Source organism: Chelmon rostratus, chromosome 7, assembly GCF_017976325.1.
Source record: "Chelmon rostratus isolate fCheRos1 chromosome 7, fCheRos1.pri, whole genome shotgun sequence".
NCBI lineage: Eukaryota > Metazoa > Chordata > Actinopteri > Chaetodontiformes > Chaetodontidae > Chelmon > Chelmon rostratus.
In genome coordinates, this window is record NC_055664.1 from 16,928,937 (window position 1) to 16,955,855 (window position 26,919).

The 26,919-nt window shown below is 45.7% G+C and overlaps 1 protein-coding gene across 1 annotated transcript in view; it reads right to left on the bottom strand.

Moving 5' to 3' along the window:
• npas1 (neuronal PAS domain protein 1) overlaps positions 1-26,919 on the bottom strand; it is a 60,046-nt gene that overhangs the window by 2,556 nt on the left and 30,571 nt on the right. Inside the window, exons 3-13 of the mRNA XM_041940635.1 lie at positions 24,838-25,006; positions 23,180-23,418; positions 12,887-12,954; positions 10,810-10,899; positions 3,887-4,061; positions 3,579-3,691; positions 2,960-3,156; positions 2,664-2,770; positions 2,276-2,423; positions 625-738; positions 59-532 (exon numbers count right to left, since the gene is read on the bottom strand). Coding sequence (XP_041796569.1) covers positions 59-532; positions 625-738; positions 2,276-2,423; positions 2,664-2,770; positions 2,960-3,156; positions 3,579-3,691; positions 3,887-4,061; positions 10,810-10,899; positions 12,887-12,954; positions 23,180-23,418; positions 24,838-24,932 — 1,820 coding nt within the window. The 5' untranslated portion in view covers positions 24,933-25,006. The remainder of the gene's footprint in view (positions 1-58; positions 533-624; positions 739-2,275; positions 2,424-2,663; positions 2,771-2,959; positions 3,157-3,578; positions 3,692-3,886; positions 4,062-10,809; positions 10,900-12,886; positions 12,955-23,179; positions 23,419-24,837; positions 25,007-26,919) is intronic.

Consider the following 26,919-nt stretch of genomic DNA (forward strand, 5'->3'; position numbering starts at 1 on the left):
GTGCGCGTGTGAGGGTTGGGGCTGGGTGGTGTGCGTGGTGGAGGTTTGCGTGTGTGACCCCCAGCGCCCCCCGGCGGTCAAGGCTTCGTGCTCAGTCTTGATGCTGGGGCTGCCGGGCAGGGGAGACGGGGTCACTACACTCTTCAGCTGCTGGATCACAGCCCGGCCGTTGTGCACCCTGCCCCCCCTCTCCCCTCTGGTCGGGGTGTCTCCTCCCCTGCTCTGTTTACCTCCTCCCCCGCCGTCTTCCTGTTTCAGTCTGTCACTGTCTGTCCCCTGGTCCCACTCTGTCTCCTCCTCCTCTCCCTCGCTTTCGCTCGCCAGGTCAGAGGAGGCTGACACGCTCTCCTCCGCGTGACGGAGCTCCTCCAGCCTGCGACGGGTTTCGGGGGGAGCGCCCTCGGGTTCGGACCTCAGCAGGCGCTTCCTCCTGTCCTCTGACTGGATGGCAGCTGCGGTGAATTTGTCTCTGCCTTTATTGTCGGGGTCGCTCTTCCCCGCTGAGCTCTTCACTGGCTGCGAGCCTGAGGAAGAAGGAGATTTTTATGATAAGTGGAGGTGCGGGCGGGTGTTCCTGTGTGTCAGTGGGCATCAGTGGAAGGTAGTAATGTGTGCAGCTTCCTACCTCGGGCCTGCGGGGAGCCGTCGGTGGGGGACGAGCTAACTCGAAGTCGCTCTGCTCTCACATTCTCTGGCAGCTGCAGCAGATCCAGGGGAGTGTCGGGCAACTCCGTTCGACTGGATTGATGGAGTGATGTGAAAATGGAGGAAAGGTGGACGTAAACACAAATGATCATCTACCACTTAAAACCACTTACAGCTTACAAAAAAAAAACACTAGAGCCGTGCTGATTTGAGTGAATACTTAGAGATGGAAACAACATATAATCAGCCTAATAACAACCTCCAATAGCCAAACTGCCTCACACCCTTCTAACCTCCACCTAACACACACCCAGTTCTCCAAACAACAGCCCCTGTCGCACATACACGAGCACTGACACGCCAACAGACAGTTAGGCAGGCCCCGCCCTTCAAGACACACACACACACAGAAACACACACACACACACGCACACACTGCGCCCCACTCAGCAGCCCACCTATACACAGTTAAGCTCAGACAAGGAGGAGGCTGTTGGAGAAGTTAATGAGCTCTTGTAATTACAGCACTAATTAACTAAAACACCATTCAGCCCCAAAATTCTGACATCCATTTGTTGTAATTATATAGCTTCAGTCCAATTAGCATTGAAATTCAGCCTACTCCTCTTGTTTTTGTCTGACTGCTCGGTGTGCACGTATTTTCTGTTATGTGCTGCGTTTGTGTGCACGCACGTGAGTGTGTGTAGTGAGCATATTTGCATCAGTGCCGGGGTGATTGTGTGTGAGGGTGTGTGTGTGTGTAGACAAGAGGAAATACGGGAAAAGCATATTTTGTCGAGGCAGTCGTGCCTGTGAGCTAAATAAATAAATCCTTAAACAAATGTAAAGCTACACTTAAAGGGTCATTTACACTTAAACAGAAACCAGTTTTTCTTAATACATTTCACAGCCTTCTTATTAGATCATGTGAGTTCAGGGTAATGACGCTAAACAGTGGGTGAAGTATTGCTGCATTGCTGTTTAAAGGCAACTACAGAGCATCACAAGCAGCTGAAAAGACTGAAGTTTGATGAATAAGTTTAAAACTCTGCAAAAAAACGAATAAATAAATAGAAATTTGACAAAGTTCACAAGTTATTCAGAAAAAGTCAAACAATTGCTCTGTGCATCACAAGATTATGTGACAAGTGTGAAAGCTTGTAAAGCCCTGGGTTACGTTCGACAATTAAATTATTAAAATTACATGAATCTGTCATTTTCACTGGCAAAATAATCAGCAATTAAATAAAAGTGGATTCACTAAAAATGTATTTTTAAAATGATCTGAAATCTATAAAACATAAGATGACTTCAGATGCCTTAAATTTTTGTCATCTCGTGATCATATTTTGGTTATCTTCAATATTTATGTAAAAATGTAAAACTATTAACTTTTTAACTATCAACATTAACTTGTAATGTGCTTTGCTTTGATGTCGCTGTTCTGAAAGTATCCTCATCAGTTTTCTCACATGTTGGAGGGAGTGAAACTCTTCCAATAATCCCTCCGCATTTCATCATCTATCCCTTCAAAGGATCTTTGTACACAGTGTGGTGCCTGCATATATAAACTTGCTTCATATCAGCAGTCCTGGACTGAAAAGCGTGGCTCCGCTGCGGTTGCACTGACCTCAGGACGTAGTTGACCCAGATGACGTTTCGTTCGTGGGGGGCTTTGTGGTTGATGGAGACGGTGGCGGTGGACTGGATCCACAGATAGCCTCCTCTCCTCTGGAGCCAGCGGTAGTAGCCGGTCACCACCTGGCCTTTCCTCAGCACTGGGAGGAGACGGATGGATAGCAGGACACGGGAGAGGAGAGCGGGGGAAGAAAAGAAGGCGGCTATTGGTTAAGCAGTACATGATGCAGGCAGCAGAGGGCGCCTATCACAACAGCTTGGAATGAGATTCCAACAGGCTCTCCTTCATTCATCAACCCCCCTCAAGTTCAGACACTGTGGAGACTAAAGAGGGTGGGGATGAATTTCATGCACTCTGTATGCATATGGATGCGACTCACAGTCCTCGTGGCTCTGCCGGAGGTTTTCCAGGTCTTCTACGTGGATGAAGTGGTAACAGGTATGTCCCACGACCTCTGCTGGGGTCAGATCCATATACTCTGAGATCCTGTGAAGAAATGCAATGAAAAAACATATTTGTCTACTGAGCAGAAGCAGGTGTGTCTTCTAAAACCACCACCTGGCGGGGTACTCAGCCAGCTACTCATGAAAAAACATGAAAGTGGGAGCTGCAATACAAGACTAAAAAATATGCAATATTCAATGTGCATACAGCTGAACGTCAAAAAACCCTTACCTGTTCTCACAATATGTGACCTGCAGGTCCATGTTGACTCGGAAGACAAACATTTGGCTCTCCATGCGGACTTCATTAAGCGTGGACGGCGGGAGCGTGTGCGCCAGCGCCACCAAACCCATCGGCCGACGCACTGAGCGCGTGGAGCCCGGCACGAGTGCGGGGCGGCAGCGGATTCGCCCTGTCACGTGGATTACCTGACGAACAGAAGACACCTGTGTGGGTTCCCTTCACGCGAGGTCATTTTGGCAGGATGGAATAAGAATGAGGTGGACTTTGGACCGACTGATGCATTACCAAGTAGTTAGACGATCCAGGAAGGAAGAAAATTACAGCAACAACAGAGAGGAGCTCAGAAATATAAGACTCATCAATATGCATTTAACATGAACACAACACAAAGTCAGATTCTGAGCTAAAGGAGCAGCGATGCTTTTACAGCAGTGAGGGCAGTAAACTGGTCCAGTGTGAAATAAGGTCACAGCCATAAAATACACTGAAAACGACCAACTTGACAGAGCTATGAAGCCCAGGCGTGTTATTTTAGCCTCCCAAGAACAAGCAGGTAAAAGTACGAATAAGACAAGGTATGTTTTCAGATTGTGATAAAAGATTGTACCTTGTATCCGGAAGACTTGACGTGCAGGCCTCTTTTGGTGAGCGTGGACTTCATGCGGATGAAGAAACCACGGTCAGGAGGATCATCAGCTGGAGAGTGAGGACTAGAGGGAGCTGTTGAGGATGAGAGAGGAAGACGTAAAATACAAAAATCCACCCCTCAGGATTTAAATCCAGTCATTTTTACTTTGTTTTTGCTGTTTTGATGATGCAAACTGAGTTCAGTGAATTTAACAAAAAACAAAAAAATCTATTTCCTTGTGTTTCTTTCAGTTTTCTCTCTCTATCATTTAACAGCATAATCAGTACCAGGTTCAGGGGTACCAGCTAGGGAGGAGGTGGACGCGGAGCTGGAGGCGCTGTCAGGGGCCGTGAGGCAGCCGGCCTCGGCCCTCAGGTGGGGCCTGATTCCCAGCCGCTCGGCCATCTCGACGTGGTCCGCTGGGTGGATGTAGTCAAACACGCTGCTGCCGGTGAGCTCCACCTGAACACAACCGCATACGCTGATCAAAAACAGAAGCCTAGAGCACATATACCTGCGAGTACACACACATTACCCCCCCCCCCACACACACACACACACACACACACACACAGGAAAAATCAATACACGTTATGACAGGAAAATGAAAGCGCTGCTCTGGGTTACAACTCAACAAGGAGTGTGCAGGTTGTAAGACATTCCCCCCCACACACACACATACACACACACACGCGCACATACATTTAAGTCCAGTCTCAGAGGACCAAGTGACTACAGTATTACACAAATAAAACCAGGGGAGATAAAAATCAATTGTATTTGCTGATTAAAAACAGGTGAACTCCAAGTATCTCCAAAGGTCACATTACTATTCTTGTTCTTCCCCGTGTCCCTCCCTGCTCCTTCATTCAGTTACAGTCTGTCCCAGCGAGCATAAAGAGCGACGCAACAGCTCCTACAGCCCTATATGATCCTATCATCATAATGCATCACAGTCGCATCCCTAATCATTTAAAGGTAATAGTGGCGCTGCTCTTGCATGGCATCCATAAAAGGCGCACAATCAGAGCAGATGTGACTCCACCTGAAGCTGTATAAATGAGTGTGTGTGTGTGTGTGTGAGAGAGAGAGAGAGAGAGAGAGAGAGAGAGCATGCATGCAGCTTCTATTACATCTGTGAATGTGTGTGTATGTCTGCGCATGTGTGTGCCAATACCATTCCATCTGATAAAGCCGTGGCTGCAGCAGCCTCACACCCTTGTCTGTAGGACACAGCCATTTATTACCGGATTAGAGCCATTTACTGCAGGCTTTATGGGAGCTTCAGCAGGCCCTCAAGGACATCACAGCCGGGGGAGAGGAAGAAGTGGGTACAGGGAAGGTGGGTGCAGAGGAATGAGAGCGGCGGATGATGAGAGAACAGAGAGGGGTAAAGATGGAGGAAACCCCATCGAGTGAGGGAGGATAAGAGTAGGGACAGAGGTTCTTAATCCCAGACAGGGTTTAATCTCTTGGGGGATGCCCTGTTTTTTGTAATTGTGCCACCTGTAATAAACGTATTACTATAACACTACATTTGATAGGCTACATTTCCCTACATACTGAAAAAAAGTGCCTCTTCCAGACTTTAAAGAAGTGAAAATGGCCACCTCCTGAGCATTTAAAGCCCCATATATAAATAAGATTCTTTTCTTTCTTTTTCTTCAACTTTATTTGATCGTGACATGCAGATAAAGAAATGCAGGTGTGCAACATGAAAAAAAGGTCCCCTGCTGCAAATAAACCGTGGAAGCTGCAGTCATAATCAAACCACTGCCCCCCTGAATGCCCTGACAGACAAGTTTTACAGGCCTCATCAATTCAAATACTGAACACAGAGGGCATATGAAACGTGCAGTCAAAATGCATATAATGGTTCAAAGACAGTTTTCCGAGTTCTAATCCCACCTTCCTGTTTCGTTGTTCTGTTATCTCTTGTCAAATGCAAAATATATGTTAAACACATTTTCCTTTTATGTATTTTTGTATCATAATCTCTCATTTCTCTTCCTGTAAAATCCAACTGATCAAATCATGGACTCGTCCTTCTGGCCACCTGATGAATGAAAGTCCTCTTTTTGCTCTCTTTTAGCTCTGTTTTTGGTCTCTACCAACTCCTGAGTGAAATGCATCCTTCTATAGCTGCAAAAAGCTTCACTGTGTTCTGCAGCTTGTTGCTGCCTGTTGTTTGATGCTGGGCAGGTAGAGCACCGTGGGGTTTTTTAGGGCTTCCTTTGCTGAGGACAAAAACCTGCTGTGGTCTAAAATGACACTGTGAGAACAGCGAGAGTGAACCAAAACAGTAAGGATGAGGCCGGACAGCTGAACAATGAGCTAAACTCACTTAAGCCCAGTAAAAGTGAGGGAAGCTGCACTATGAGTGACCCCTTTGTTTTCACATCGTCACATTTGAGACATATGTATAAAGTTGTCTTGGCACTTATTATAATGACTAATCACAGGTAGCACCATCAGTGGAAGAAGTGCAAGAAAAAAGATGAACCAAATTAGTACTGAGACTCTCTCTTCAGAAGAATATCTGCACATTATTTTTAATTCCAGAAGACATCCATTAAATGTAATGATCTGCGATGTTTGAGGCCCTACAAATGAATATCCTGTGTATTAAAGGGGTTACACTGAAAGCTCACAGAAACACCCTGAGTCGACAGTGTAAGTGTTTCTTTCTGATCCCTCTTCTCTTCATTATGCAGATATAACGTCAGCAGTGTAATTACTAGGTGCTGGATTCTTCGGCCGCATTCCTTTTGATTCTGACATCAAAACTGACGCATTCATTAATGTTTTAAAAATTAAGAGTTTGCATCTATGCACTCACGGCCTGGATATTTGACAAGTAAATGGCCTGGGTTTGGTTTCTAAAACTCTGGATGAACCTTGCTTTAGGCATCTTTTATGGCTGATTATATCTACGTATCTATCGATGTACCTATCAATCTATCTATCTGCGGTCACGGTGTCCATGTTTTATGAATAGCGATTCTTCTGCAAAGGGAATTCTTGTCGTTTCTAAACAAGGACTACATTTACCTCTGCTCACAGAGACACAGTCCCCTGGCCCTGTGGTATTGGAAAACAAGGTAGAGAGACAAACAGGTCCTTATGGGCTTTACCGGGCTTAAGACCTATCCGAATAATATCACTCCATCACAGGCAGCAGGGAGGGATTGAAAAAAGATCAGACAGAAATGAGAAGATGAGAAAAAGACGGAGCGATTGAGAGGATGAGTCAGGCTCAGACATAAAAACAGGTATAGAATGTGGCGCGAAGGGAGACGTGAGGAGAGACCGAGATCATTCAAATCTCTCTGAGTGTGTGTGTGTGTGTGTGTCTCTGTTTCTCTGCATATGTGACTAGACTGTCTGTTTTTGTGTCTCTGCGCGTCGTTGTGTGTCGTTGTTTGTGCGAGCAGTTGTCTGTCAGTGCATCTGTGTGAACCTGTGTGTGTGTGTGTGCACGTGTAGACACGCACGTGCACGTATGTATGGCAGCGTGGTGAGGATGAGGGGGAGGAGGAGGGCAAGCAAGCAGGGGAAGGAGAGACATGATATAAATAATAGCAGGGGGCTTTAATATGTATGAGGCATCCGGGCAGTGGTCCACAACACACTCTGAGCCCTCAGCCCTCACTGACTGATGGGAGAGGAGAGAGGGAGGGAGGAGGAGAGGGGGGAGGGGGCGCGGGGGCTGCATACTAACCATTCCCAGATCAATTCTCTCCTCCCTTAATCTACCATCCTTCCTCCCTTCTCTTTACCCCATTTATCCCCTTTCTTTCTCCTCCTAGCCCATACTCTTACTTCTCCACCCGTTCCACCTCTCCTCCCTCCACTCCCTCACCTTCTCCAGCCTTCATCCATCCCTCTCTTGCCTCCTCTGCCCCCCCTCCCCACATCTGCTGTGTGGCATTCCCAGGTTTATCCCCGTGCTCCCGGCCCGGAGACCCGGTGTGAAGGAAAATGATACCTGGAGGCGCCAGGGGAGTGGGCGGCAGGCTGTGCCCTTGGTCAAGGTGCCTGACCCGGGTTAAGCCGGCTAAGCAACCCCCCTGTCAGGGGAGAAACCCAGGGTGTAAGCCAGGGCAGAGGGGTCAGACAGGGGGGACAGGAGACGGCAGGGCAGGGGCGGTCCACGGGGGCGACATGCCCTCTAAAACAAACCACCAGTTACACTTTTTCACTCAGAACATCGTTTGTTTGTCTGTCCTTCCTCTCTCCCCTGCGTCCGCCATCACTCACCAACAAAGTATATCCACGTGTGTTTTCGTCCTCTCTCTCCCACCTTCTCTCCCTCTCTCTCTCTCTTTGTATGCTTTTCTTCCTCGTCCTATGTGTCCATAAAGACGCGATGCACTCCCTCTCACATATCCCCCTAACTCATCTCAACTCCCAACTCCATCTGCCCTTTCGGGTTGCCTCTCTTTCTCATCATAAACCCCCTCCATGCCCGCCCGCTCTCATCTTTTCAGGAAGGTAAACGTGGCGTTGTATGTTCAAGGTTTTGAACGTAATCTTCGATCATAAATAATTTCATTAGAATGCTGATGGCTTAGGCCCTGTTTGAGTAGATGTGATGGGTTAGGCCATCTGCTCAGCTGATAAGAACAGCTCTGTTTTATTAGCATCTCCACCAAAGCCTCGGCTGTCTTGTTTACCTAGGCAATCCCAAGGCGAATTTCATTCCTACTGCACATTTAAACTCTATTTACACACTCAGACTCTCTCTCTCTCCTCTTTACCACTGTCGCTCTTTCTCTCCCATATTCCTCTCCGTTGTTTTCTTTCCCTCTCGTAATTGTCTGTCTGGTTCTATATGTTTCTCTCTGTCTCTCTGCATCTTCCTCTCTGTTCTTGTCTTCTGGCTTCCAGCGCTCTGTCTTACCATTCTCGCTGGTTATCTTTGAATTTTTTTTGCTCTTATATGTTTTAATCTGTATGTGCGTGTTTGTCTTTGCAAAGTGAAGACCCCAGAAACTCCACTGCAGGTGCAAACAAACAACTCTTGTCCTGAACTTCAAACAGGACAGGTTTGTATTTTTCCAGTCGGTCGTACGTAATTCAACACTTGGCCATGTGTTCATTAAAAGACTTAATGGCCATTATAATCCTGTACATACTGGCTGTGAGGAGATCGCTTCCTATTGTGGATCTGCTGATGTGCGTCAGAGCACAGCAGAGTAGTTTAAAGATCTGGTGTTTAGAATTTGGTGGGATCTATCGGTAAGGTTGCAGATCACAACCAAATGAATACCCATCGTCTCATCCTCCCTTTCCAAGCATGTGTGAGGACCTACGGTGGGCAAAACAACTCGTTTGTCCATTCTTGGCTACTGGAGAAACATGGCGGACTCTGTGGAAGAGGACTCGCTCCCTCTGTGGATATAAAGAGCTCATTCTAAGGTTGTAAAACACAGCGATTCTTATTTTCAGGTGGTTATGCACTAATTTTCCTTTTGTGCCACTGGACCCGGTGGCAATCTTGCAGTTTAGCTTCTCACCTTGCTGCAGTGACATACAGGTGTACTCCAGGGTGTGTCCGTGCACCGTGACATCACAGCTGGGCGTGGTGCAACAGAGCACATCTCTGACCACACCCAATATCACTGCATGTTAGTCTTTGAATAAACCGACAACTTTCTTCGGAGAAGAAAATGAAAAGAAGTGGTGAAATATTATTATCAGATGTCGGGTGTGGTCAGAGGTTGCAGGAAGAGTCGGAAAGCAAAACCGCCTCCAATGCAAACTGGCTCGCTTTGATTCCTGCTTTGTATCATATCGAGTGAAGGAATGTAAAAATGGTGATTGCACACAGTAGGACTTGCAGCAGCCTCCCATTCAGTCATGAGACAATGTGGATCCTCTCATCATTGCTCAATATTCACTGAATGCAAACACAGTTACTGTGAGGAATATAATTAAAGGACAATATGGCCCGTACAATGCAGCCATCTGGTGCCATCAATGGCTAGAATTCAACGCTGAACTACATAGAAACGGAAACCTACGCCTTTAATAGATGGGGGAACAAAAATCTACAGGCCTTATTTTTATGCAAAGATGGATCCTAAAGTTGAGCTGAAAAAAATATGAGGCTTCCACAGTCGGAGTTACACAAATCAAGAGGGTATTCACTTGGTCACTGTGGTCACATATTGTCTGTGCCGTGTCCTGGAAACAACCCTACATGCAGCTACCAGGAAGTGTCCCTCTGCCATGGCTTGGCAAGGAAGAACTGTCCTTATTATATTTATTATATTCATACATTACATTTTGTACTGAAGTGCTGGCAGATACCCACTTCATCTGCCAGCCAGTGCATTCTTACACAGGGTGAGGTGTTAGTCCCCCATCTCTTAGGGTGTAGTTGTGTTAGGAGGTGGCCACCTCACAGCCAGTGTTTACAGGGACTGATGACTTTTTTAGCACACTAAGACAGAGTAGAAAAAAAATCCAAACTTATCCATGAATGTCACCAAGGGCAGAATCTCAATTAAATTTCCACATTTAAAAAAACGCTCAGTTACCTGTGTTATTGTAGCACTAACTTCCCTCCTTTTTCTGCTTCTCTCATGCTGTACCGATTCTTCTTACTTCGAAACATCTCTCTCTTATCACACCTCGCCTCCTTTCCTCCCCCTCTCTTTCTCTCTCCGGCTGTCTCTATCTATCTTCCCATCCCCCTTGGTGTTTTTCCCCCTCCCTACAATCAATGTGGCTTTTAAGATGCCTATCGATTTGTTCCCCTAGACAGGCCCAGCGCGCTGGGGCGACACTTTGATTGCTGGGCCAGTAATTACTGTTATTATTTATGCATCTGGGCAAAATGGCAGGACTTAACATTCACAGTACAAGAGGCCACAGGCAATCAACAGAGGTGAGCACCTGGAGAGGGAGAGAGGGCGGCCGAGAGAGGCAGAGAGAGAGTAGCATTGCCCCCGTGAGAGTTGCACTCCAGAGATGAGCGCAAAGAGTGCAGTCAAAGATATTCACACTCACTCACACACACGTACACACACACACACACGCACGCACACACAAACACACACACACAGACACACATACACACTCCTGGGAGGGAATATGAAAGCATAAGCAGAAGATAGGCACATGTGTGCAAATGCACTTGTATACAAAGGATTATTCTTGTGTGTGTGTGTGTGTGTGCGTGTATGGAATGAGGTCGTCTTACCTGTGAGAGTCCCAGGTAGATAGAAACTGTCTCTGAGATGTAGAGGAACCGTCCCTCATGACTGACCACGAACACAAAGCCATCCAGAGACTGTGCACATAAAAACACACGCGTACACACACACACACACACACAAACACACACACACACACACACACACACAAAGGCAAACAGAAACAAGACAGACAAATTAGAGCAATTAGTGAGTATCGAACAAATTACAATGAGCTAGAGAACAAACAACCCGTCACCCCTCGGCCTCCTCTCTCAATTCATGAGTGCGCATAAACACACACACACATACACACACACAAATACACACGCATACACACACACACAAATGCAAAAAGTGAGAAGGCATGAAACAAGTCCCATAGATGCAAGCTGCAGCTACAGACAACAGCTGTCAACAAGACCTGCATTACAAAACACACAGAAAGCAGCATAGGCACAATAGCGCACGCACACACACACACAGTCAGACATTTGGGCAAGTGCACACACAAACATACATAAACATAGAGCAAAGAGACATGAGAAACTGAGCTTATAGACCAGAGCTGTTTCAATCAGCTGTAATGAACTCAGAACCAAAGCTTCATCCCGGATCTCCTGCCACACACAAACACACACACACACACACACACACATAAACAGACACCGGTACAGACACAGACAGAACCAGAGTCATTACAGCCTGCAGTGATTCTAATGAGAATTGAAAGGTATACAGCCAGACCATTAGAGAGGACTGCTTCAGAGAATAATACTAATCGTCATAACAAGCATCCAGGAGTGAGCCGATACAGCCTCAGCCTCTCTCTCTCTCTCACACACACACACACACACACAGACCAGGGCCACTTTGCTCTAGAAGAATGATTGCTATTTTGGCGGCCCCGTGCTTAAAGTGGCAGTGGTAATTTATGCAACTGACACATCCAGTATGCAAATGTGCGGCCGGGGTGTGGGGCGTCGTGTGTCGCGGCGAGGAGAAACCAGCCGCCTGAATGTCGGAGAACTAAAGTGCAATTATCAGGCTATTACGGCGGGAGGACGGCTGGGAGGGAAGAATCATACAGTTTTTCTGGAGCGTTAATTTGATTTCTATCAGCGCCGTTCCCTAAGCCTCCCTTCCTCTTTAAAATGCTGGCAGAGAGCAGACATATGTAACGTTTCTTTGTTTTACCAGGAACCTCCTCACTTCTGAATTCTCAGCCTGTCTCCTTTTCCCTCACTCCAACCAGCTTCCTACTTAGGCGAGGCAAATGTATTTGTATAGCACCTTTCAACTTTACATAAGACATAACGGCATTAAGATCCTTCAAGTTTTCCCTCTGCGCTCCCAACCATCACTCCTCCCTCAGCCTCCTCCTTGTCTAAAGCACAGTCTGCAGAGTTACCTCCTTCGCACTTCCTCTGAGTCTTTGTCTCTACATCCTGCATTTCGTCATCCCTGCAGCCCTCCTGCCCCAGAATCCCCCCTCAGGCTCCATTCATCTGTCAGTGCGAAGGGAGGAATTCTTTGGCAGCCAGCGATACCGTCCGAGCATCTGAGGTTGATGGGATGTGCGGGTGTCCATGTGTGCGAATGTGAGAGCATGTGTTAGGGGTTTGCTTGGAAATGCAAGTCTGAGGGGAGGAAGACTTGAGCTGGTACAAACTGTGATCGCACGCAGCACCGACACAATGCAGTCACTTACGAGGCAAATGTGCTCGTCTGTCAAGCAAAATACTTGGCAGATTTGAAACTTTTCAGATCAACAGAGGGATAAAGAGTGTTGCTTTATAGGCTGAGAACGTTCTCCTACTTCTCAGGCTGAATAAACCATTAGAAAACCCATTGGACTACCTCAAAAATGTATTGCCACAAAGCTGAAAAAGGGTTTTTCTTAGCTTGTGAAAGGTTGATGTTTTTGCGGCAGAGGCACGGTTGTCACGGGACAGCCATGAAAGATTAATCTCACAAAGTGTGAAAAACATCTCAAATAAATGATGCAAAAACACGTAGTTACATGATATCATTACAGTGATTACAGGAGGAGGAGGAGGAGGGTGTGGCTGCCATGGTCGTTACCTGCAGGAGGTGCGCCCCTAGGTGCTGCTCAAACATGTCAGTAGCCAGAGAGTGAGATGATCGTCTTACTGCAGAGAGAAAGGAGACAAACACACATCAGGCATCGACTGACATCAGCTTTCACTCGATACCACATGCTCTTTGAGAGTGATGATACAAATAAGAAGAGTTAAGATCTCTGGTCACTCTTTCCACTCGTGCAAATGTTATTGTGCATCTGCATTGCGCACAAATGCAGAGACACAAAATTTGCAGTCATGTCAAAAATATGAAAGAATATACAGAGTAAAATGTCCTCAGCTTGAGTCTCGCTATGGGGTTTTTGTTGCATGTTGTTCCCCACCACTCTCTCCTCTGATTGTCTCTCTCTACTGTCAACTCCCAAATAAAAGCATAAAACTCTGAAATAAAAAAACATATTAAAGACATTTTTGATTTGTTTGTATCCTTCCATTATGAATGGCAGAAAGTGTAAGAAAAATCACAGCCTGTAAAGAGATGTATTCATTAAAACGTGTGACTTGTTTGAACTCACTTCTCTGGATAAAGAAAGATCTACAAGAGGCGAAACAACTCAAAGACAAGCTGCTCACGGCAACTCTGCGGACATTCACAGCAACTCATCGGGATCAGGGAGGTGACATTCATAAACTTAGCAGTTACTCTACCTTCAGATTGGGTTAATGCAGCTATGATTAGTGATTATACGAAATCATCTGTACATATGACTCAGCAGGGTTTTGTAATCATGTCGCATCTCTGTGACGTCTTTCAATCTTCACTGAAATGAAAAGTGAAACTTGAACCAATCACGTCTGATAAACAGAAGAATCGACCGAAACGGTCGCGGCAGTCTACAAAAACTGAGCATCAGGAGGGGGCTGCTGTGTGACGCACACCACTCAATTGCCGCCAGACACGCAAACAAACACACACACACACACAGACACAGACACACACACACTCATAGTGTCTGCATCGCCACTCTTAATGCATCCCAAACACAAGCTATCAGAGCTGCTTCAGTGCCAAAGTGGTGCTGTTTACCAAGGCAATTACAATACAAATAGAGTTGGAGGTGGTTAGGTAGGGGAGGGGTGGGTGAAGATAGGTACGAGAGGAGCAGAGAGGGTACGGTCATGAAAATGAGAAAACACTAAGGAAGGCGAGAGTGATCACTTTCTACCAGGCAAACGCTGGCATGAGGGGCTGCAGTGACGTGGAAGATTAATTTAGCAATCAGCCGTATTTACTGTTTTGTGTCAAAAAGAGTATGTGATGGTGTGTGTGAGGGTGTGTGTGTGTGTGTGTGTGTGTGTGTGTGTGCGTGCGCACCTGTGAGTGTGCGATTGCAAAAGTGGGGACCATACATGAGAACTAATCTCACTCCAACAGGGCTGCTTTTGAACACAATGTTCCTTATCCGACAGAGACAAACTACGTGTGTGTGTGTGTGTGTGTGTGTGTGTACACAAGAGCATATGAATGTGTGCATGTGCGTGCGTGACTTTAAGGATCATTGGATATCTGTGTGTGTATGTGTGTGTCGCTGCAAGGCTGAGGGAAATCAATACACGTTATGACAGGAAAATGAAAGCGCAGCTCTGGGTTACAACTGAACACAGAGGGAGGGTCGGCGCACACACACACACGCACACACACACGCACACACACACGCACACACACATATATATATATTGCCCAGCTGCCTCCTTGTGATGTGGGTTCAGTGAATAGAAGAGGGAGGCATTCCATTAGAGCTATAGACACACACACACACACACTTCAGGAATACACACAGCAATGAATTCTCATGCACAGACTACACAGCGGCAACATGCCCTCCGATTAAACAACACGAATACCCACGCACACACTCACAAACTCTCTCTCTCTCTCTCTCTCTCTCTCACACACACACACACACACACACACACACACACACACACACATAAATACAGAGTTGCCGGACAAAGCCACAGTGGCATTGTGAGATTGGGGTCCCCCTGTGTGACAGAGTGTGAATATAAATAAGGCAAGTCCATTCAGGGCTATGAAAGGGGGTCTGGTGCTGGGACCCTTCAGCCTAGCCAGTCGCTGCCTGGAGGGGGGATGGGGAGCCCATCTCGCTCTCTGCCTGCCTGTCAGGCTCCCTTGTGGGGCTGCGATGGAGCTGCAGCGCTGGGGAGTCTGGAGGAAGCAACCCCCATCATGACCATATGAGAATGAATCAAAAAGGACACACACACACACACACACAAACACACACCGCGATGAGAGTTTGTGCATGCATCACAACTGAAGAAGAGAAGAGAGTGTGTGTGTGTGTGCGTGCGCGCGTGTGTGTGTGTATGCGTGCGTGCGTGCTGAGCTTCATGCCACAGATCCCTGGAGGAGTGAAGGTGATGGTGGGTGATCAGTACTGCTGAGTAGTGTCAGCAGGGCGGAGGAAACGCTGGATGTGACATGAGGCCAGGAGGGCTGACGGATGAGTCTACACACTCACACACACACACACAAATACACAGAGGACCATTTATTAAAGACTGCCAGGGTACAATAGGGCAGCCAGGAAACCAAAACACTGGACCTGGTGTGTGCGCGAGTGTGTGTCCGTGTAGACGCACGCACAAATGTGTGCACGTGTGAGGAGGGAGAGTCTCACAGCGGTGTTGGTATCTCACCCTGAGAACAAAGATCCTTCTGTAGTGGTGCTGTGAACCCCTACTTCTATATGTGTGTGCATTTGCCTGTGTGTGTGTGTGTGTGTGTGTGTGTGTGTGTGTGACTGAGGCTGCCATGCATCATTCTGTGTGTACCCTAATATTATCACTTCTATAATAGCTCGTCTAATTCTAAACTGAATCGCCCACAATCATTTCAAGGAAAAATTAGACTTTACAGGTCTTATTTTAGCGGTTTTAGCTCTCATCGCTATCAGGAATAATAACATTGTCCCAACCCGGTTAACTGCAGAGATCTGGAAATGTAAACCAAACTCAAACGTTTCCCTCACTTGATATTAAAAAAACTGTGCATTCTTAATTTTTTCTAATTTTGACCGTTGCTCCTATGGGTGAAACTGTCACTGCAGTCACCAAATTCATTGCTGAGAAATCTGATGGGACAAGAAGCACAGGTAGTACGACAGTCAGGCTCTAAACAAGCACCCTCTGAGTAGCCAAACCGCCCTTTGCAAACATCCATCATACTATTCAGACTTTACTTCCTGGTTCAGATTTCATCTACTGCACACAGCGAGAACAAACAGCTTTCTTGTGCAATGTGCAGCAGGTGAATTGTAATAAAAATGGGAGCATGAATCTCACCAAAACGCAGCTTGTGAGCCTGTGAGTGTTGAATGCACGTTCTTCCTCACAAAAAACTGCAAAGCCAATTACGTGAATAAAGTCGTGCATTGTTTGCATCCATGTCTTCTAGCTCGCAGGTTTACTCTTTGCTGCCTTTGCGGACTCACTGCTACGCTTCTTTGCGTGTTAGCAAAGCCTCCTAATGCACTTGCACTTGTATACACATTGCTCCACACTGCTACTTATGGTCCAAAACTTCATTTGAGGGTAAAAAATGTGGTTAAGGTAATTGGTTAATTGAAATATGTAAAACTTACATGTAATAGTTGCTGGGCTCTGACAGGATTTCTGGAGGCACAAGTGGAAATCCTCAGACTGAAATACACCACATGCTGTACTTTACACAGCTGTACACACAGAAATCAGACCTATTTTGCCCAAAGCTTACAGCAAATACACCATGAGGACCCACATTCAATAGAAAGTGGTGATAAGTAAGTGGTGCTCATTTGGACAGAAGTGAATGTGCCAGCACTTTGTTCTTTGTACAAACTGATGAACCAACATTTTGGATTTTACCTCCAACAAATGGTTTAAATAATCAGGCTAAACTGTTTTTGTTTATAACCTGTCTGACTGTCTGATGACTCACTCCTCACCCCGTCTGACTCTGTTGTTGCCATGCTCCCAGATCTCCGCAATCGCTCTGATGAGTTACGGTCGAAAAGTAGAAAATAAGGGCCGAGCTGCGTCTGTATTGCACGTGCATGTAACGCGCCCGTGCTCGGGTTCAGACCTGGATCCAGACCCGGGCGTGCGTCTGAGATCTTTCATCGGCCCTTTCTGTCACACTCCCATTTCATTAGCTTCCCAGCACTCCGCCGCGAGGTTTAATTTCATTGTGGGAATAGGAGACAGAATGGGACTGGGCGCGATCGGACACGTTAATTATAGTCTGACTCGCAGGTCAATTCTCGGGGTCTCCCCAGCGCTCCACGAGAAGAAAAGATAGAAATTTCATTTGAATGATTTTCATTATACCTCTGTCTAATACATAATTTAGTCCCAGTTAAGTCCATGAGTAATGGCCACACACACACACACCTATACATCCTCCCTACCTGCATGCACATAACCCCACACCGCCTTCCCTTCCACCCCCACGGTGTCAACCTTTTTAACCAGGTTAGGGTGTTACCATGGGAGCCAAACAAATAACAGACGCAGTGAAGCCCTCTTTCTTCCCCCCTCTGTCTTCTCATCAGTCTTTGTCTCTCAAGTCTTGCTCCACTGCCATAGTTTCACCCTTTCAAAACAAGAGCCCGATCACCTGCCAAGTTGTTTACTACCATCCAAATGTGACGTTTCGGCTGTTCGACAGACAGAGAGAGAAAGAGTGACCCTAATCGCAGCGTCCCTCTCTCGCGCAATTATCTTCTCACTCTGACATCCATCCCTCCCTCCGTCTCTCTGTCTCTCCTCCGTCGCTCCCTCACTCCTTTCGCAGTCGAACATAATTTGAGTGCAATTAACTTCCCTTAAAAGCCCCGGCTGCTTTAAACGCCGTGAATTAGAGGGGAGGCAGATGCAGGGAGAGCGCGAAGAGATGGGGGAGACAGAAGGGAGGGGGGGAAGACAGAGGCAATGAAAGAAAGGAGAGAGAGGGAGCGAGTGGAGGCGGAATGAAAGTCAATGTCACCAACGCTGGGGAGGGGAGAGGTGTGTTTGACCTCACTAACAGAGACAGTAAAACTCTTCAGCTGGCCCTGTTGCTGGCAGCGAGGTGTCATTGTACTGTACCCTGTAAAAGAGTGAGGGGCTCTCCAGCTGCCGTGCTGCACCTGCTAAAGCCTGACATCAACAACCAAAAACTTGACTTAAAAATAATCTATAATAACAATAATTTCCTCAGAGCTTCTATTCATTACGACAAGATCACCAAGTTATTTATCAGCTTGGCTGATATCATTGATTATACTGAAGATATTAGCTTATCACACATATGTTGGTATTAACTAATGTGCAGGCTGATAAGAAGCAGGAAATTGTACCACCGAAGTGCCAAACATGTTTCAGCTCATTTAGAAAGCGGTTTGGGATTACATCAGAAATCTCTAAGAAGAACTTTTAACTGTCCCTCTCTCTACAGATAATGGTCACAATTCTTTAATTACCAATTTCCTTATCAAGTATGTTATGTGTTTTGTTAAAAAAGGGGCAAAAATTGGCAATTCAAATTTAATTGACATGTTATTCTCAGTGACAATAAAGACAATCCTAAATCTTAAATCTTGAAAACGTCATTGTTGCTTTTCTTTTTTTCATTTTCAGATATTGGCATTTGCCTCAAAAATCAAATGCAGATCAAGAAAGAAGAGGATTCGGGCGATGGGCCATGTCTTTCTTCTAAAGAGCAACTTAGAATTGTGTTTTCGTGACTCAGAGGTTACGATGCAGGGCGTGGTCAGAGGTGAAGCACACGAGAGAGGGCGGTGGAACACTCCTTTCCCCTTTTAGCTTGATGTTAAGTTCATTATCCCGACGTCTGTTGTTAAAATTCATCAGAGTTTACAGACCTGCTGCACTGTGCGTAGCTGTGTGCAATGAGGGGTTCTTACTGCTCGTGTATTCCGGCTAAACTGCAACCTGTCAGATCCTCGTCTGCTTCCTGCACTGTCGGACCGCTTTTTAGCCATGTTGCTTCTGTACAATCAGCGTGATGAGTACAATGTGACCACAAGGTATGGAAATAAGGCTCCGGTTAAAGAAATAATGAAATTATCCTTTAACAGGACATTTAAAATGGCAGAGAAATAGAAAAAAAATGAAACTGAACCCAAAGCAAAATTTACTCTATATAGAGAGGTTTTGAAATATAATGATTTGAAATAAAAGGGTTTATCCTTCGGTATGCTGTGCAAGTAGGTAAACACACACACAGAGACACACACACACACACACACACACACACACACACACACACAGAACAGGAATGAACATCATGGGTCATTTTACTTTTCCTCCCTTCAGCCCTTCCTTTGCGTTTGCTCCCTCCTTCCATAATCTGTCTCTCTCCTCCATCTTTCCCCCCCTCTCCTGCTCTCTCAATCTCTCCCTTTCTCTCTGTGAAGGTCATGCAATTGATTTTCCTCTGTCTATTCATTTTTCAAGACTGGCTTTGAAACGTGGGAAGCAGACAAAAGCCACACCGGCCCCTCCCCTTCCCTCCATCCCTCTCCTCTCCTCCACCCTCCACCTTTTTCCTTCCCTCTCCGCTGGCCCTCGCCCCGTCCAAAAACCCTCGGACAAGGGGGAGAGTGGAGGAATGTAACCTCCCCCCGCCTCCTCCTCCACTTTCCTCTCCTCTCCTCTCCTCTCCTCTCCTTCCTTCTTCCTCCCCTCTTTCTCTCTTTATTCCTTCTACATTTGTCCCTTCCCCTCCTCTCCGTCCTCCTCTCCCTTTCAGCTGGATCTCTGACCACATTCCACTAACGGAATTAAAGTCATGCATCACACTTAAAACCCTGCCAATGCATTGTGGGTAGACTTGTTCAAACTGATGTCCAAATTAGCATCGCATTTTCAGCCCTGGCCCCTCAGAGAGTGTGTGACCTGCTTGTAAAAATCTCCAAACATTTAATAAAATACTCAAGAAATCAGATCCCGGCCCAGCGGAAGAAATGTCCGAGATAATTCATAGCGTAATGCCGGCCGCGGCCGGCATGCTTTCCCGTGACCTTCGTGTGGCTGCTGCAGGATTCTATATATTTACAGGCTCGCATTTGTAAGGGAGCCGCTTCCCACTGTAGTGTGAGCAGCACACCTCGCATTTGTCTTTCTACCACGCTTCCAGTTCATGCACAGGACAGCACGGCTCCCCGCGCACCTTCTTTTCCAAACAGCCAGTATTTTCTATCAAGGCCACGGAAAGCCTGGAACACTGAGGCAAAGCAATTCACTACGTGTAGCACTCAGTCAAGGCCACTGCTGTGTGTAAGTGTGCTAGCGTATCACTCAGACATTCAGATTGTGCAGCGCTGCATGGCCGATTAGATATCGATGGATCCCAGTGGATTCACCCATAACAATGTATATTTTCTCATACTGTTGCAATAGATTCAGGCTCACCGTGTGTGTATTATATAATATTATTTCTCTGATTGGGATGCATTTGGTTTACAATGAGTTATTGCTATTATTGGTGAGATATTTGTCATTATGGCTGAGTGTAATTGTTATACTGTAATAAAAGTAGAGACTGAAAGGAGTGTGTAGCACTGATCAGTGAAAACGATGAGATAATGAGATTATTATGCTCTGTCTCAGCATACCTACTAATTGTGTACAGTATGTGCATGTACTAATTGTCATACTGTTTTTGCAATTAGTACACAAACAAAATCACGGTCGCTAATTAATGTACAGAAAATGCTCCGTGCAACAATGGCTGTCAATAGGCCTTTTTAATAGACGACATATTGACATGTTACAGGAGGAAGAGCACAGGTGTGAATAATAAAATGAATGATGGCTGAATTCCATTTGGCTGCTGAGGTTGCAGGGGCCTGGTGATGTTGTTGTTGTCGTGTTGCTATTAGCAACACCTGAGCTTTTCCTACTACGACAACTCGAAGCATCACTCTGTCAATCTGTGACGCTGGATGCTGCCATCAAATTACACAGAGAGAAATCGAAATATCTTTCCGACACACACGCACACACACACGCACACGCACACACAGACACACAAATATATACATGTACATATTTGTTTTCCAAGAAGCTGTAACACCTCCTTTTCTTTTGTGCTTTGGTTTGTGGGACAATAGTTAAACAGAACTCAAAAATCAAGCATATTTTAGAAAAGGATACCAATTTTTAAATATATTTATAGTTAATTTTGTAATTACTATTACTGGTGTATACATTCACTGTACCAAACGATTCTTTTTGATTGGTGTATTCATTTACATTGATCATTTTTGATCATCAGAAAGTTCTGAGCACGGACTCTTGTGCCAAAAGACACAAAATACGAATGCTTTGAAAAGTTTGTCACATTTTATAGAACATTAGAACATGTTTATATACCGTAAATTAAAGCGGCATTCAGTGCTGCACTTAAACACTTGCCGTCGCATGAGCGGGATTAAAAGAGGTCGGTCAAAATCAAAGAAACGGAGGCTGAGATATTCCGACTTTTACTCCTCAGTGTGGCTCCAAAAACACTGCATCCTACATTCTCCACAATGCAGCTAATAGGGTCTTTTCATGTCTGGTAAATAGCATGTCTTTCAAACTCCACACCCCCAGCTTGTAACAAAAAGGCTTTCTGTTATAAATTTGTTCCAAGCCCAGCAGAAGACATTATGTAGCTGTTTTCACATGATGAGTCGTCGTCCACATGACACATGGCAGTGACTTTTATGAGGTTAAAACAGTGCAGAGCCCCTTCAGGGACTCTGAGAAAAGTATGAATTGATATCAGTCCTATTGATCCTTATTGCAACTTATTATGCTATTAAAACCAGGAATGTTTTACATATTGTGATAAAGCAAACCACACACAGTTACATGCAAACATGCTATTAACATGCTAACAGTTCCTCGAACACACACGCACATAAACAGGCGCACAAACACACACATACACACACCTCTAATTGTATTGTAGCTGCATCGTTTCCCCTCAGTAATAGTAGCAATTAGACAGGCTTTATAATTACACTGTCCTCGTTATATAGTTAATTTCTGTAATTACAAATCGCACCAATAGTTCCCTCCCTCTTTGTGTATCATCTGTCTCTCTCCCACACACACACACACACACACACACACACACACAAACACACAAACACTCACATACAACACATGAATCCCACTCAACTGAGCGTCTTTGCGTGATTACTGTATACGCACACGTATGTTTACAGGCCTGCCAATGAACACATGCTTGTGTCACACACACACAGCACGTGTACTTATGGTCTCTAATAGAGGACTGGATAATTGTCCTGTCCAGGGCTGGATTTTTGTGGTGAGGGGTGTCTCCGTGGGCGGGAGTAAGTGGGCAGATCAGACTGCTGAGGGTTGTTTTTGATTGAAAGAGACATGCGAGTTGAAACATGGATTTCGGCGGTTTGTGTGCATTGGCAACGCACATCAGCATATTTATCTCTGCTGTGTAATTTTCTTATAAGCTGAACAGCATGAATTGTGAGCCGAGAAACGATCCGTCACAACCACGTCTCATTTAATGCTGCATACTTGTCAGAGGTTCAATTTCCAAACAATTAAAGCAGCACAAATCCACGAAAAATGTGAATAATTAATAAATTCTGAAAAACATTTCCTCCCAGGGCTGTAGCCAGGACGTTAAAAATACTGAAGTCGTGAGTCCAAGTCCCCTCAACCGCCCAAAAAATATAGATTTTTATTTTTTAATTCACTTATATGGACATTTAATCACCAAACGAAGGCTTAAATGCTGTTTCCAATCTTCTCTAGGCTGCCAGGAATTAAAATCTTGCGGGAAAATTAGTGTATGAATCCTTTCTTGGGGTAAAATTATTCAAATTGAAGTATATTGAGTCATCAGTAAAATACACAGGAATCAGCCCATAAAATGTTTAAAGTGTTTTGAAATGCAAAATGTTGACTTCCCCGCATTGCTAAAACCTTACAGGGGACGCGACCTCAGTGTCCTCAATGGTAGCTACAGCCTTGTTTTGTACCAACTGGGTGTTCAGACAGAATGCAAATCAAATTTTAGTGGCGGCACGATTGCACATTAAGTCAATGGAAAGATGCGATTAGACACAGATTCCAAAAAACGTATCAACTCGAGTGAAAAATTTGCGGGTATCCTGAGGCTTTATGGTGTCTTCATAGAGACAAGAAGAAAAATGAGAGAGACTGGAGGGAAATAGCAAAAAAAAACTGAGTTTGTGTTGTGTTATAGCTTTGTTTTCCTTTTGCTCACCTTTGCTGCAGTTGCTGTCTCCCTCCATCAGAGGGCTCCAGGGCGGGTCCCCCTGGCTGGCAAAGGTGCGCATGTGCAGGTAGCTGATCGTCAGCCGGATGACGGAGGCCTTGTCCAGCTGGCTGGTGATGGCCCCGGGCAGAGGCAGCATCTTGGCCAGCTCAAAGAACTCGAAGTTCTCCTTCCCCCGCCGCGAACGAGCCGCATTGCGAGACTTCTCTTTGCGCAGGTTCTGGAGACTGAGGGGTGAACGAGGGGAGGGCATGAGGCAAGGGGGGAAGAGATGGTGTGGAAGGGGGGACAAATAGGAGTAAAAATGGAGGAAATAGATAAACACACGGAGGAGAGAAAATAGGGGCAGGGAAAACAGGGGATGGGAGAAACTGGTGAGGGGTATCACATAACGACCATTCACTGACCACCTGTTGATTGATTCATGCTCTGTACAGACGACCTGAGCACCAATCCAGAAAACTCATTTCATAAATACATATGCTGGTAATGGCTCCTGCAATTCAAGTGAAACAATCTCCATTCTGACCCGTTGCAGATTGGCCTGGTAATTACAGACAAACTCCCTTCTTCTATCTGCCACAGCACAGTCCTAATAATGCCATTTGCTCCAAAATCCATATGTGAGCACACATACACAATCCCTCGCCGCCTATCTCTCCCCTTCCCCTCCCTCCAACCCCTCGCTCTCGCCCTCTCTCCCTCTCTCCCTCTCATCTGGTCCCGGGCTAGTGAGCCGAAGCCGTGATTGAGGGATCAATAGGAGAGGGAGGGGCAGAGTGACAGAGGGGGGCCGGGGCTCAGGTAGCCTGTCTCTCTGATTGGGTATTGACTCTCCTCAATGGGGCCTGAGTGGTGGAATTATGTTGTCACAGCCACTTCACAATTTGTGTCGGTGCTGCGCTGGAATAAAGTGTGTGTGTGTGTGCGAGAAAGAGGAGAAAGAAGAACCAGCCTTTCTCCCTCGTGTCTGTGTTGTTGATTCTCATCCTAAGAAAGACCACCAGTGCAGTGTGTGTGTGTGTGTGCGAGAGTGTGAGTGTTTATGTGTTTGTGTGTGTGTGTCTGTGCATGCGTGAGCAAAAGAAAGAAAAGAACAAAGCAAAGGGCTGTACATAGTGTCCGTACACATGTTTATGTCTTAATCAGCTGACACAGCTGTTGTATTTCTCCTTGCTATTCTCTAATAAGAGAAATGTGTGTGTGTGTGTGTGTGTGTGTGTTGTGAACTCATGCTGCCAGCCTCTGTAACATCTCATTATTATACTGCCTCGACCCCAGCCACCGAGAACAATCAATACACACACATTGATTCTGCTTAGTTTTTATATCCGCCTGTAAATGACTGCCCATTAATAATTCCGGCCAAATTTACTTAATCTCCCACTAAGGGGAGGGGATTCACGGCTCTGACAGGATTGGCAGGTGGGCAACAATGCAGGTTATATGTAGCACTGAGCGGAGATCAGACTTCTGGGTGGTGTTTCATTGATAGGAAATTCTTCCTCAGGCTGTCAGCGTGTGCAAGGGTGTTAATGCATGGATTTCACCTTGCAGACATTAATTCATGGGCATGCACTCGGGCTTATACAGTATCTGTGTGTCTGTGTGTGTGTGTGTGTGTGTGTGTGTGTGTCATCTCTCACCAGGGCAAGGTGGGAGGCTTGGCCAGCAGTCCTTGCAGGAAATCCCACTCCACACTTACACACTTCCCCTCGCTGACAAACGGCATGGTCGCCATCCTTCCGCCCAATCACGTGCCGACGCCGCTGTTAACGAAGGCTCCGATTGGCTGAGGATGTGACAGACTCAGACCTGGAGATCAACGAGAGACAGCAGAGGCAGAACAGAAAGAGAGAGAACGGTGAATTAAACGAGGTTGGTTCATTCACCAGTGAAAGTTGTAAAATAGTAATAAAAGTACTTTAGCAGCGGACAGCACATGTGGCATTTTCAGGATGTTAAATCTAACCTTCAATATTTTAATTAACATCACTACAAATATCAACAAAATAGTGAGAGTGAGCATGAAACCTTATTTCAATAAAGAAAAAAATGACACTTTATCTCCATTTTCAGTTTCCATTCAGCCCTTTAAATTCAATAGAATATAATTTCCATTAAAATGCTTGGATGAAAACCCATCTGAGGGTTTTTTTTCTATTTCATCTACCTGAAAAATCTGGAAAGAAAGAAAGAAAGAAAGAAAGAAAGAAAGAAAGAAAGAAAGAAAGAAAGAAAGACATGAGGTTGACAGAGAGCAATTAGGAACTGTATGTACTCCCCCACATAAAGGTCAGAGACTGTTCCCAAGGTAACAACATAAGACAAAACACTAAGCCTCCTTTGAAGTCACAATTAAGCTGAAAATCACAGATCTCCAAATGTCTCCGCTCGTCCCTGAGAGAACATTCAAACTTGTCTGACTGGAGTTTAAAGCCAACATCTCCAAAGACAGAGCACAGGCCGTCCACTGCCTACTCCTCCACATCTATTGCCGCCTTCTGCCCGGTCTCCAGCACTTCCCTCCTGATGTGGAAGTTGCCAATATTCTTCCCTGTCCTCAAAGAGAGCCCCGCTCCTCGCCCGTTCCTCTCCCCTCCCTCCCCTCTGCGCTGGGTTGACATTTAAAGGGCTAGTGTGGCCCCGAGCACCGCGGTGTCATGCCCTTGGGCCTGAGTTGCCCTCTCTCTCTCTCTTACTTCCTCTCACTCTCTAACTCTCTTCTTCTTTTGCCCGGCTGGGTCAGCACAATCAACTCAGCAGAGCTTTGCCGGGGCAGTAGAAAATGGATTATGTCTCGAGTTTGAGCATGGCTATGCTGACCTTGGCTAAGAGGGGTCAGCAGAAGCCGGGCAGGTTTGGCAGATATCATTTCACAAATCTAGGCTAAAACAGCCAACATTAAATGTATGCATGGAAACTTCTTGGACCAATTTCAGAGGCTGCAGAGTCTGTGAGGGATTCAACAGAGAGAGAGAATAGTTGTTGAAAGGGGAGATCGGGTCATCCACTTACCTTTAGTAGTTTTGGGTAAATATGTATTCTTTCTACTGCTACCATGGTCCCAGGTCAGTGATAAACAGATTGACCTCAATGGATACTGAAGGAGTGGGTATATGAATATTTACCTCCTAATATCTCCTTCAACCATGCAGTGTTTCATCAGAATGCATGCATTACCGGAGCTTAAAATGTGTACTCAAAGCTCAGTGCTCTAATGCTGTAATGAGCCGAGAGGTGGTGTCAGCATGCTAACGTGCTGATGTTTAGCAGGTATAACATTAACCGTGTCCACCGCTAGCGTGCTAGCATGCTAGCATTTGCTAATTAATGGCAAAGTGCAGCTGTGGCTCATGGGAATGTCATCGCTTTTTACGGGTATTTAATAAATACGGCAAAGTATTGGACAGAATTTGGGTGCTGCAGGTAAATGTCTGAATGTCTGCACTGCTTTTAATGTCAACAGACCCACTGACCACCACTGCCGTCCCCAGAGAAACAATAGAACAAGAATATGCATATACTCTGCACTACACCAAGAGACAACTAAGGCTATATTTTTTTGCAAAAATGTATTATTAATCACACCACGTCTAATTAAAGCGACTTCTGGACTGAACTGTTGGCTGATTGGATGCTTAAATATCTGGTTAGATATCAACAGTTGCAGCTTTTTAAAGTTTTATTATGTGGGATTCAGAGAATTTAATTCAACATTGATTGCC